The following is a 13,380-nucleotide window of genomic DNA, read 5'->3' on the forward strand; positions in this document are numbered from 1 at the left end:
GCGCGTGGTGCAACACAGATGCCTCGTTGCCTCTTTTGGATTGCGCCATTTTGCGGCACACGAGCAGCTCACAAACTTAGGCGTTCCGGAATTGCTTCCATTCTTCATCCAAAAGCCAATGATTATGGCCTTTTGGACGTCAGACAGATTGCTCCGTTTCCGGATTACCACAACAACTACAATATTTTCTGCGTCCCCCCTCCCCCCCCCCCCCCCCCCCCCGACACGCTTTATATACCCTCAACTGTTAATGCTCCCACATGCCATCTGTGAGTGGTTAAAAAAAATGGTTGAAGTGGCCCTGAGCACTATGGGGATTAACATCTATGGTCATCAGTCCCCTAGAACTTAGAACTACTTAAACCTAACTAACCTAAGGACATCACACAACACCCAGTCATCACGAGGCTGAGTGGTTATCGCACGTTGACGTCGAACATAGATCGTGACAAAAAATAAAACACCTACAGCCGTCCGCAAAGAAGCATCGAAACTGGTAGCGACAAAATAAAGTCATAAGGACGGCTGTAGGTGTTTTATTTTTTCAAAAAATGGTTCAAATGACTCTGAGCACTATGGGACTTAACATCTGAGGTCATCAGTCCCCTAGAACTAGAACTTTATCAGGCGACAGTGCGGACCTGTATCGAACGCCTTCCGGAAGTCAAGGAAAATGGCATCTACCTGGGTGCCTGTATCTAATATTTTCTGGGTCTCATGAACAAATAAAGCGAGTTGGGTCTCACACGATCGCTGTCTCCGGAATCCATGTTGATTCCTACAGAGTAGAATCTGGGTTTCCAGAAACGAGATGATACGCGAGCAAGAAACATGTTCTAAAATTCTACAACAGATCGATGTCAAAGATATAGGTCTATAGTTTTGCGCATCTGCCCGACGACCCTTCTTTAAGACTGGGACTACCTGTGCTGTTTTCCAATCATTTGGAAACTTCCGTTCCTCTAGAGACTTGCGGTACACGGCTGTTAGAAGGGGGGCAAGTTCTTTCACGTACTCTGTGTAGAATCGAATTGGTATCCCGTCTGGTCCAGTGGACTTTCCTCTGTTGAGTGATTTCAGTCGCTTTTCTATTCCTTGGACACTTATTTCGATGTCAGCCATTTTTTCGTTTGTGCGAGGATTTAGAGAAGGAACTGCAGTGCGGTCTTCCCCTGTGAAACAGCTTTGGAAAAAGGTGTTTAGTATTTCAGCTTTACGCGTGTCATCCTCTGTTTCAATGCCATCATCATCCCGGAGTGTTTGGATATGCTGTTTCGAGCCACTTACTGATTTAACGTAAGACCAGAACTTCCTAGGATTTTCTGTCAAGTCGGTACATAGAATTTTCAGGGGTGCATTCGGGTGAATGGGCTGACGTCCGTCCCGCAACCTGAATTTCATCGAGCATGTGTGGGATACGTTGGGAAGACGTCATGTATTGGCGTCCGTGTGATCACGCATCCTATTAATAACTATGTCCCTCCTTTTGTATGGTCCAGGGGACCGTCATAAACCACGGTGACTTTGAATAAAAGTGTCAGTTCTGTTCGTCTCATTGCGTATTTCTTTCAGTTCAAAAATGGCTCTGAGCACTATGGGACTTAACATCTGAGGTCATCAGTCCCCTAGAACTTAGAACTACTTAAACCTAACTAACCTAAGGACATCACACACATCCATGCCCGAGGCAGGATTCGAACCTGCGACCGTAGCGGTCGCGCGGTTCCAGACTGAAGCGCCTTTAACCGCGTGGCCACACTGGCCGGCTTTCTTTCAGTTATTTTCTGTACTATACTGCAGTGGTTCTTTCGATGTGTGGTCCAAATCTCATCGATCTATATTACTTGAGATTGACACATAATGCACAGCTTACTTTTGTCACTAAGTTTTCAGACCAATGTAATACCACGTAATGTGTAATGTAGTGTAATAGTATTAAACTACCATAATATTCCCGGCATATATTATGAACTAATATATCCCTTTTCCAGTCAGGAATCACCTCCTGTGGTTTGTCCCCTGTATATCAAAGACGCGCAACCCTTGCGCAATGACGACTCTCTCTGGTAGACGCCTTAGTTAATTAACAGCTTTGCTAATTACTCGCTGTGCGGCACGACCAACATATGTGGACACTCGAGGCTTGCACTCTGCTTTACTGATGGCACATATGGTTGTGACCCAACCCTCACAATTTTTCATAAACTCAGTCTGTGCTTTTGAGAAGTGACAAATTGCGTATAATCGCTTCAAATTTCTTACATAACAGTTATTAATAAAACTGCTATTTCGTGACCAATTGACCTGATAATTGTTTGTTTCATAAATTAATACCGTTTAAATGCGCGAAGTATGATAACGAATAATGAAAGCTATTGTTTCACGACATTGGGCCCTGTAGCTACCGTGGCGCGTTACCTTGGCTACAGAACTGATCGTAATTTTAGCCTTTACAAAAGTTATCAATAAACACAAATGTCTCACCCTATCGCTCACTGGAACATTTGCATTTCATTTAGTTAGGCAACTAACGATATTACTATCATCTTTCTCTATGAACCGAGCCCAATTTATAGTATATAGATTGTTTTTAAACAATTAAGGCGATCGACTGCTGCTTCCGAAGTAACTGATGGATTCAGGGGCTCGACCATAAAATTCATTTCCCATCGCAAGAACTCTTCCTTAACCATAGCACTGTCTACTTTCAGTATCGTTTCGGTACTGTGAATACATCCGTCTATTGAACAACCAGAGTTGTTGGTGCAGCGGAAGAGAAGTTGTGTCTTACATTATTAAAACCTCTGAAAGAAATATTACATCCAGATTCTTGTGGTCGCCAAGCTCTGTAACAGCTAATTTAATTTTAACTGCTTCTGAAAGTTACGGCGAATTTAAAAGCAAAGTAGTTAACTGTAATTTGTACTAAAATTTTTAAGATGATAGCAAGTCAAATTGATTCTCATGCCATGTTCTAGCAGCCATATGTAAGCCGCTTAACATAATTAATTATTGAAAATTATTAACTGGATTTTGACCTTTCACTTAGTGAATTTACTTCAGCAACTGGAAAAACAAAGGCAGTCAGTGCACAAAAATTTAAAATTTATGTTTAAACAAAATAAATTATTAGCATTATAATCTCAAATATTATATTCTGGAAAATTCTAAAGATCGTAATTTTTATTCAAGTTATTGTTTCAAATAATATGACGAAAGATTAAGGATAGTACAACGATGGATTTATCAAACAGAAGTCTAATCTCTGTTGCTAATAAACTATGATGTTCAAATTAATTATTGCTCCTCATTAACATAACATTCTACCTTTACTTAATAAACATCGAAATCAGCATGGCTTTCCAGTCATCTCATGTCTGGATCATGTTCGTCTCCTTCGAAAGTTACCGTTTTAACTGGATCGAGTCTTTGTACAGAATCTTCGTATGGGATTATTTTGTCTACATCGTCTTTGGCAATTATCTTCGTGCTGTGCTCCTTTTTCTCCTTACTTCTCTTCAATGTCGACAGAGCCACCTTCAGATCACTACCTTTTTCGTTTTCACATTCTTGAAACACGTCGTACATTTGACTGAGTTTCTTCACAAATATTTCACCCCCTTCTACCTCGCCTATTTATCGACCATTGTCATGCGAAACGACAACCTGTCTTTCTAACGGTACCTCCGATCTCCCTCACGCTGATCTGTTACTTCACCCTGCTTATCGCTATTTGTCGCACTTTCTTATTGTTTCCCTGAAGTGGTCCTTACATCCAACGTTTGCACACCTACTGTATTCAGGTTATAGTTCCTCTTTCGACAAAATTTTCCATTTTGAAATGCTTTGTTCTCCTGCCGCTAACCTCATCTGGAAAATACATATGTTTTCTGTCATCTTCCGGCCAGCTACTTTAATCCGCAGCCGCTAGGCCCACGATCTGCTTGGAAACAAGTTTTCCTCATCACTATTAATCCTTTTCTTATGGAAGTCACTTTGCTCAGGGTTAGCAAATTTGGCTCTACACCTTCCTCTCATAATATTGTTTTGTGGTCCATTCTGGACATCCCAACCCAATCAGACACATTCACTTGCATGAGATTTCGTTCTCTGCCTTTTCCTAAAATTCGTCGAATATTTTATAGTTACTCACAACGTAACGTTTTAAGTCATCTAGAAGCTTTTTCCAGAGTTTCCATACTATCCCAGGTTCAGAATACCTGTATCTCAGGTGTTCGACTTTTCGAAACCGTAACTCACAATTTTCTGTCATGAATTTCCTTTCATTATTACCTGGCATTCGTGTGACGACCAACCCGCGCCACAAATTGTCTTGCTTCTAGATGGACCAGAATTCTTTCAAAAATTGTCTTTGGGTCCTGCAAATTCGTGGTTGTGGTGACTAGATTCAAACCCCACATTTCAGCATTATGTGCTAGAGCCTCAATCACTACATTGATTTTCTCCCTAATACTCATATCCTTCGGTAGTACTCGTTCACAGTTCTTTATAAAATCTGAAGGGTGGCAACACCTCTGTTTCTCCAACGAATCGTATTTCTCTTCTTTACACAATAGTTCAGATTTCTGCATAACTGACGGAACGCTGCTAATCCAGTTCTGTAACTGTTGGCGCAAAGACTTCGCTTCATTGTGAATTTCAGGGGTAATATTACTTAACATTTCTAGAAGCGTGCAAGAATTTTGAATGGTCGAAACTGGATTTCTTAACGGTAGAATCTCTGCATTTGTTTCTGTATAAATTTCAGCTTTCAATACCGGAACCAATCTCTGTATCTCCCTATTTACCGTCGCTTCAACACTCTCTTCGATTCCCAGCATTTCAAAATCGAATCTAGCGTTGATATCACTACCCTGCATTTTTGAACATCTGATATTTCCCTTTCATAAGTCTCATCAATTTACCAATCTCTGTTTTCTATCGCTTTGTTGTGTAGAAATCGGTAAACTCGTCTCCAGTCCTACCTTGTTAGATTTTCATTATTGTCTTTTAATTGGCTTGTAAAATTACCCTCCAATTTCTTATTATAGGTTTTCAATTCCTCTATTTGAATGGTGAAATGAGCATATAGGAACATTTATATTACTATTTACCTCATTCGTATTCCCAGTCATGCTGCTCATGTGACCACTCATGTTTCTTAACGCTTGCATTATTTCGGTCTCGAAAAGTTGTTGTCCTCATTTTCTGGTTCGTGGGTTTCATGTTTCGTTTTCACACCAACTTATGTGGAGGGACTTCTGACTTTATTGCTGAAAAAAAGAAAACTATATACCAATCCTGACTCATTTACCCCCCTCGCTCTTGTACATTTCGCTCCGGGTGTCATCTCTTGCTAGTCACGTGAGCCATTGGTGTTCGCAATGATCATGGCCTTTCGGACGTCAGAGAGATTGCTCCGTTTCCGGATTACCAAAACAATTACAATATTTTCTGCGTTAACCCTTTATATACCCTCAACTGTTAATGCTGCCACTTGCCATCTGTGAGTGGTTATCACACGTTGACGTGGAACATAGATCGTGACAAAAAATAAAACACCTACAGCCGTCCGCAATGAAGCGTCGAAACTAGTAGCGACAAAATAAAGTCATAAGGCCGGCTGTAGGTGTTTTATTTTTTCAACAAATGATTCAAATTGCTCTGAGCACTATGGGACTTAACATCTGAGGTCACCAGTCCCCTAGACGTAGAACTACTTAAATCTAACCAACCTAAGGACATCACACACATCTATGCCCCAGGCTGGATTCGAACCTGCGACCGTAGCAGTCGCGCGGTTCCGGACTAAAACGCCTAGAACCGCTGGGCCACAGCGGCCGGCTCAAGTTTCTTATTTAGCAGTTATTATAAAACTGCTATTTCGTGACCTGTTGGTCTTATAATTGTTCATAAATTAATATCGTTTAAATACACCAAGTATAGTCAAAACACATTAATATCTTTTAATTCACCAAGTGTGGTCAAAACTGTAATCCTAGCAATACCGAGGAAGGGAGGGGGCTTCTTTATGTCCACCTTTTGAAAATATTTTAATCAAATGGTTCAAATGGCTCTGAGCACTATGGGACTCAACTGCTGAGGTCATTAGTCCCCTAGAACTTAGAACTAGTTAAACCTAACTAACCTAAGGACATCACAAACATCCATGCCCGAGGCAGGCTTCGAACCTGCGACCGTAGCGGTCTTGCGGCTCCAGACTGCAGCGCCTTTAACCGCACGGCCACGTCGGCCGGCATATTTTAATCAAGTGAGTTTCTTTATAATTTAAAATTTTGAAAAATGTTCATTGTTTTTAGTGAGTTCTTCCACCATTTTCAATATATGTTTTAAATTCTTCAGTGAAGCTTAACCCAAAAATTTAAGCCTCTGTGGTAGACGTCACTTTCTCTAGTGAATGTTGTATTCAATATTTCCAGGTTCAGCACCTTACTTACACGTCAACATCTACAGGGTTATTACAAATGATTGAAGCGATTTCACAGCTCTACAATAACTTTATTACTTGAGATATTTTCACAATGCTTTGCACACACATACAAAAACTCAAAACGTTTTTTTTAGGCATTCACAAATGTTCGATATGTGCCCCTTTAGTGATTCGGCAGACGTCAAGCCGGTAATCAAGTTCCTCCCACATTCGGCGCAGCATGTCCCCATCAATGAGTTCGAAAGCATCGTTGATGCGAGCTCGCAGTTCTGGCACGTTTCTTGGTAGAGGAGGTTTAAACACTGAATCTTTCACATAACCCCACAGAAAGAAATCGCATGGGGTTAAGTCGGGAGAGCGTGGAGGCCATGACATGAATTGCTGATCATGATCTCCACCGCGACCGATCCATCGGTTTTCCAATCTCCTGTTTAAGAAATGCCGAACATCATGATGGAAGTGCGGTGGAGCATCGTCCTGTTGAAAGATGAAGTCGGCGCTGTCGGTCTCCAGTTGTGGCATGAGCCAGTTTTCCAGCATGTCCAGATACACGTGTCCTGTAACTTTTTTTTTTTTTTTTTGCAGAAGAAAAAGGGGCCGTAAACTTTAAACCGTGGGATTGCACAAAACACGTTAACTTTTGGTGCATTGCGAATTTGCTGCACGAATGCGTGAGGATTCTCTACCGCCCAGATTCGCACATTATGTCTGTTCACTTCACAATTAATAAAAAATGTTGCTTCGTCACTGAAAACAAGTTTCGCACTGAACGCATCCTCTTCCATGAGCTGTAGCAACCGCGCCGAAAATTCAAAGCGTTTGACTTTGTCATCGGGTGTCAGGGCTTGTAGCAATTGTAAACGGTAAGGCTTCTGCTTTAGCCTTTTCCGTACGATTTTCCAAACCGTCGGCTGTGGTACGTTTAGCTCCCTGCTTGCTTTATTCGTCGACTTCCGCGGGCTACGCGTGAAACTTGCCCGCACGCGTTCAACCGTTTCTTCGCTCACTGCAGGCCGACCCGTTGATTTCCCCTTTAACCTGGAAATATTGAATAAACTGCGCGTACCATCGCCGAATGGAGTTAGCAGTTGGTGGATCTTTGTTGAACTTCGTCCCGAAGTGTCGTTGCACTGTTGTGACTGACTGATGTGAGTGCATTTCAAGCACGACATACGCTTTCTCGGCCCGTGTCGCCATTTTGTCTCACTGCGCTCTCGAGCGCTCTGGCGGCAGAAACCTAAAGTGCGGCTTCAGGCGAACAAAACTTTATGAGTTTTTCTACGTATCTGTAGTGTGTCGTGACCATATGTCAATGAATGGAGCTACAGTGAATTTATGAAATCGCTTCAATCATTTGTAATAGCCCTGTATTTAAAAACATGTTGAGCGTGTAAGTCAAGAACAGCGAACAAAATTTTTCATATACTTTTTGTGATGGTCATAAAGTAGGTAGCACACATTACTGAAAGTGCATTGATATTGCTAAGAGTGTGCTAAAAAGTTTTTTTTAAAGGTTCCGGATCCTACTAGCACATCAGTACCTCTTTAAAAAGTATGTTGTTAATATAATTCAACAACAATCTGTTTTTCAACATGTTTAGGGCGGGCACAAAGGTCTCCCCCCCCCCCCCCCCCCTCTTAGTAATGCACGCAATGGAAAATGTCTCAGTATTGCTAAGGTTAATACTGAATAATGAAAGCTATTATTCCGCGTCATTGGCCGCTGCTCGCGAAATTGGTAGCTGTAGCTGTCACCTGCGTAGTCGTGGCCCGTTAATCCTGGCTGTAGCACTGATCGTAATTTTAGCCATTGAAAAAGTTGACAGTAAACCCAAAAATTTTGCCCTATCACTCACTGGAGTATCTGCATTGCATTTACTGAGGTAACTAACGATATTATTAACATCTTTCACTATGAAATGACTTGTATGTGTAGTAAACGTGTTGTTGGTAAACAATTAAGACGGTTGACTGCTGATTCTGAGGTAACTGATGGATGCAGGGGCTCGATAGTGAAATTCACTCCCTATTACAAGAACTCTTCCTTAATCATAACATTGCGTAGCTTCAGTATCGTTTCGATACTGTGAATACATCCATCCGTTGGAAAGCCAGAGTTGCAGGTGCAGAGAAGATAAGTTGTGTCTTACCTTATTAAACCCTCCGATTATGTCCAGGTTGTTACTGTTGCCAAGCTCTGTAGAAGCTAATTTAATTTCAATTGCTTTAAAATTTACTGTTAATTTAGAAGAAAACTAGTTAATTGTAATTTGTACTAAAAATTCTAAGTTGGCAGCAAACCAAATAGAGCCTAATGCCATGTTCAGGCACCCATCTAAGACAGTTTCACTTAATTAATTATTGAAATTCGTTAACTGGGTTGTAAACTATTGGTTAGTTAATTTACTCCAGGAAATGGAAAAACAGTGCATAGATACTTAAAATTTCTGTTTAAACAAAATACTTATTAACATTTTATTCTGAAATATTATATTATGGCAATATTACTAAGATTCAAAAGATCGTAATTTTTATTGAGGTTATTATTTTAAATAATATGACAAAAGGCTGGGCATAGTACAGAAACTGATTTATCAAACGAAAGTTTAATCACTGTTGCCACTAAATTATAATAATGGAATTAACTATTGTAACACTTTGGCCTAACATGATTGATACTCCTTATATTATGCTACTGAACGAAATGAATATCTCGTCTTGTCGTCGTTTGCTTCGACGGAAGTATGATTGTGGTTGCCTCGTCGAAACGATGATCTGACACAGCTTCTCCACGTCCCTGGGAACTTTCACGCCAAGCAGCATGACGCGCCTCAGAGCCATTGTTACAGCGGCAGCCATTGCTCGAGAATTAAATTTGAATTTAAGTTCTTGTATCCGCGACTTGGTGATTGCAGATACGACTTAATAATGTGTAAGTGAAAAGCCACACCACTTTGATGAAGATTAGGCGCAATTTTTGCACCGCAATAATTTTATATCCACAACCATCGACATGCGTCTTCACTGTACAATGCTTCGGCACTGTCTCCTTCCGTTACGGTTGCGCACAGCACTACCGAGCGTGCCAAGTCAATTGTCCAGCCCGATTGCTAGAGTTTTGTGACACTAATTTTTCTCTTTATTAAAGCCTCAATTACACCCCTGGAGCAGAAAAGCCATTACAATTTGATCAATTAAATAGACTACTGGCCATTAAAAAGGCTACACCAAGAAGAAATGCAGATGATAAACGGGTATTCATTGGACAAATATATTATACTAGAACTGACATGTGATTAAATTTTCACGCAATTTGGGTGCATAGATCCTGAGAAATCAGTACACAGAACAACCACCTCTGGCCGTAATAACGGCCCTGATACGTCTGGGCATTGAGTCAAACAGAGCTTGGATGGCGTGTACAGGTACAGCTGCCCATGCAGCTTCAACACGATACCACAGTTCATCAAGAGTAGTGACTGGCGTATTGAGACAAGCCAGTTGCTCAGCCACCATTGATCAGACGTTTTCAACTGGTGAGAGATCTGGAGAATGTGCTGGCGAGGGCAGCAGTCGAACATTATCTGTATCCAGAAAGGCCCGCACAGGACCTGCAACATGCGGTCGTGCATTATCCTGCTGAAATGTAGGGTTTCGCAGGGATCGAATCTAGGTTAGAGCCACGGGTCGTAACACATCTGAAATGTAACGTCCACTGTCCAAAGTGCCGTCAATGCGAACAAGAGGTGACTGAGACGTGTAACCAATGGCACCCCATACCATCACGCCGGGTGATACGCCAGTATGGCGATGACGAATGCACGCTTCCAACGTGCGTTCACCGCGATGTCGCCAAACACGGATGCGACCATCATAATGCTGTAAACAGAACCTGGATTCATCTGAAAAAATGACATTTTGCCATTCGTGCACCCAGGTTCGTCGTTGAGTACACCATCGCAGGCGCTCCTGTCTGTGAAGCAGCGCCAAGGGTAACCGCAGCCATGGTCTCCGAGCTGATAGTCCATGCTGCTGCAAACGTCGTCGAAGTGTTCGTGCAGATGGTTGTTGTCTTGCAAACGTCCCCATCTGTTGACTCGGGGATCGAGATGTGGCTGCACGGTCCGTTACAGCCATGCGGATAAGATGCCTGTTATCTCGACTGCTAGTGATACGAGCCCGTTGGGATCCAACACGGCATTCCGTATTACCCTTCTGAACTCACCGATTCCATATTCTGCTAAGAGTCATTGGATCTCTAACAACGCGAGCAGCAATGTCGCGACACGATAAATCGCAATCGCGATAGGCTACAATCCGACTTTTATCAAATTCGGAAACTTGATGGTACGCATTTCTCCTCCTTACACGAGGCATTACAACAACGTTTCACCAGGCAACGCCGGTGAACTGCTGTTTGTGTATGAGAAATCGGTTGGAAACTTTCCTCGCGTCTGCACGTTGTAGGTGTCGCCACCGGCGCCAACCTTGTGTGAATGCTCTGAAAAGCTAATCATTTGCATATCACAGCATCTTCTTCCTGTCGGTTAAATTTCGCGTCTATAGCACGTCATCTTCGTGGTGTAGCATTTTTAATGGCCAGTAGTGTATTACATCATTTCACCATTTTTAAATAATAGAGATACAAAAAATGATAAATTTAAAAGTGTTCAAATATATTTCTGTTGTCAACCTCTATACTTTTTTTGAAGACTAATCGATCGATATTTGTATCGAAAGCGATTTAAGAAACTTTATTGTTTAGGTGTATGATTTAGTCGGCGCATCACATCATGTAGCAGTGTTGGCAGGAGTATGAACGTATGGTTGCAGGGTGCGGTGGACGCGGGCACGCAGACGTCGCCGACGCTGTCGCGCAGCTCCAGCCTGACGTCGGACTGGTCCCTGGCGCTGCCGTGCAGCCACTCCAGCGCCTCCAGTACCGCCTCCTGCTGCGAGTCCGGGCTGGGCACCGCCTCTCCGAGGCTCGCCGCCACCCGTCAGTACCAAACCTATTTGCTCCGCCCTACAAATTCACCAGTCACAAGAAACTTTTTTTCTAGACACACAAAAGTATTAAAAATAAATCTGCGTATTTTTGAGTTTAACCCCCCTAATAACACTGGGGTCAATATGAACCCATGAGCACAGTGGAAATGTATATTTCCATTATTTACAGATCTATTGTTTTAAGATCATGACTTTCTTGCTTTGAGTCATTCGTATTCAGTTATGTTCTGTTCATTTTTATACTTACAACAGTTTAAAATTTGAAACTTCCTGGCAGATTAACACTGTGTGCCGGACCGAGACTCGAACTTGGGACCATTGCCTTTCACGGACAAGTGCTCTACCAACTGAGCTACCCAAGCAGGACTCACGCCCCCCCCTCACAGCTTTACTTCTGCCAGTACCTCGTCTCCTACCTTCCAAACTTTGCAGAAGCTCTCCTGCGAACCTTGCGGAACTAGTACTCCTGAAAGAAAGGATATTGCGGAGACATGGCTTAGCCACAGCCTAGGGGATGTTTCCAGAATGAGATTTTCACTCTGCAGCGGAGTGTGTGCTGATATGAAACTTCCTGGCAGATTAAAACTGTGTGTCTGACCGAGACTCGAACTCGGGATCTTTGCCTTTTGCGGTCAAGTGCTCTACCAACTGAGCTACCCAAGCACACTCCGCTGCAGAGTGAAAATCTCATTTTGGGAACATCCCCTAGGCTGTGGCGAAGCCATGTCTCCGCAATATCCTTTCTTTCAGAAGTGCTAGTTCTGCAAGGTTCGCAGGAGAGCTTCTGCAAAGTTTGGATGGTGGGAGACGAGGTACTGGCAGAAGTAAAGCTGTGAGGACGAGGCGTGAGTCGTGCTATGGTAGCTCAGTTGGTAGAGCACTTGCCCGCGAAAGGCAAACGTCCCGATTTCGAGTCTCGGTCCGGCACACAGTTTTAATCTGCCAGGAAGTTTCATATCAGCGAACACTCCGCTGCAGACTGTAAATCTCATTCTAGTTTAAAATTTATTCGTAGTTTCTGCACTGGCTACCACTGGGGTCAATATGATACCAATGTACTCTGATCAGCCAGAATATTATCACTGCTTATCTTGTAGCTGCTATGTCCACCGTCCACCTCTGCTACGGATAACACCGGCGACGCGTCGTGGCATGGGAATAATGAGGCCTTGGTAAGTCGCTGAAAGAAGTTGACACCACATCTGCGCACACATGTCACCTAATTCCCGTAAATTCCGGGGAGGTGACGCCATTGGGTCTAACGCCGTGTTCAGTCACATCCCATATGTTTTCGATCAGATCCAGATTTCACGAGCTGGGGTACCAGCACATCAACTGGAACTCTCCACTGTGTTCCTCGAACCACTTCATCACACTCCTGGCCTTGTGACAGGGCGCATTATCTTGTTGAAAAATGCCACTGCCATTGGAAGACATGATCGTCATGAAGGGATGTATGTGGTCTACGATATTCCTTGGCTGTCATAGTGCCTTGTACGAGCTCCAATCGATAAAAGGATGCCCACGTGAATATTCCTCAGAGCATAATGGAGCTGCCGCCTGCTTGTCTCCGTCCCGCAGTACAGGTGTCAAGGAGCTGTTCCCCTGGAAGACGACGGAATCGCGCCCTCCTATCGGTATGATGAAGAAAGTATCAGGATTCATCATACCATGCAACGTTGTGCTACTGCCGCTAACGTCCAATGCCGATGGTCACGTGTCCATTTCAGTCGTAGTCGCCGACGTCGTGGTGTTTACATTCGCAAATGAATGGGTCGTCGGCTGCACTAGGAGCTTTCGGTACTCGGTGTGTCGAGACACATTTGTAATCTGCCAGCATTAAAGTCTGATGTTAGTTCCGCCACAGTTCGACGCCTGTCCTGTTTTACTAGTCTGCCCAACCTACGACGTCCGACATC

At 43.0% G+C, this 13,380-nt stretch overlaps 1 protein-coding gene across 1 annotated transcript in view; it reads left to right on the forward strand.

The window, feature by feature from the left end:
- The window catches only part of LOC124556288 (stAR-related lipid transfer protein 13), a 667,281-nt gene that overhangs the window by 100,353 nt on the left and 553,548 nt on the right, over positions 1-13,380 (forward strand). The window contains exon 3 of the mRNA XM_047130265.1: positions 11,285-11,450. Within this exon, the coding sequence (XP_046986221.1) occupies positions 11,285-11,450 (166 nt within the window). The remainder of the gene's footprint in view (positions 1-11,284; positions 11,451-13,380) is intronic.

This window comes from Schistocerca americana, chromosome X (assembly GCF_021461395.2).
Source record: "Schistocerca americana isolate TAMUIC-IGC-003095 chromosome X, iqSchAmer2.1, whole genome shotgun sequence".
In the NCBI taxonomy this organism is placed as follows: Eukaryota; Metazoa; Arthropoda; class Insecta; order Orthoptera; family Acrididae; genus Schistocerca; species Schistocerca americana.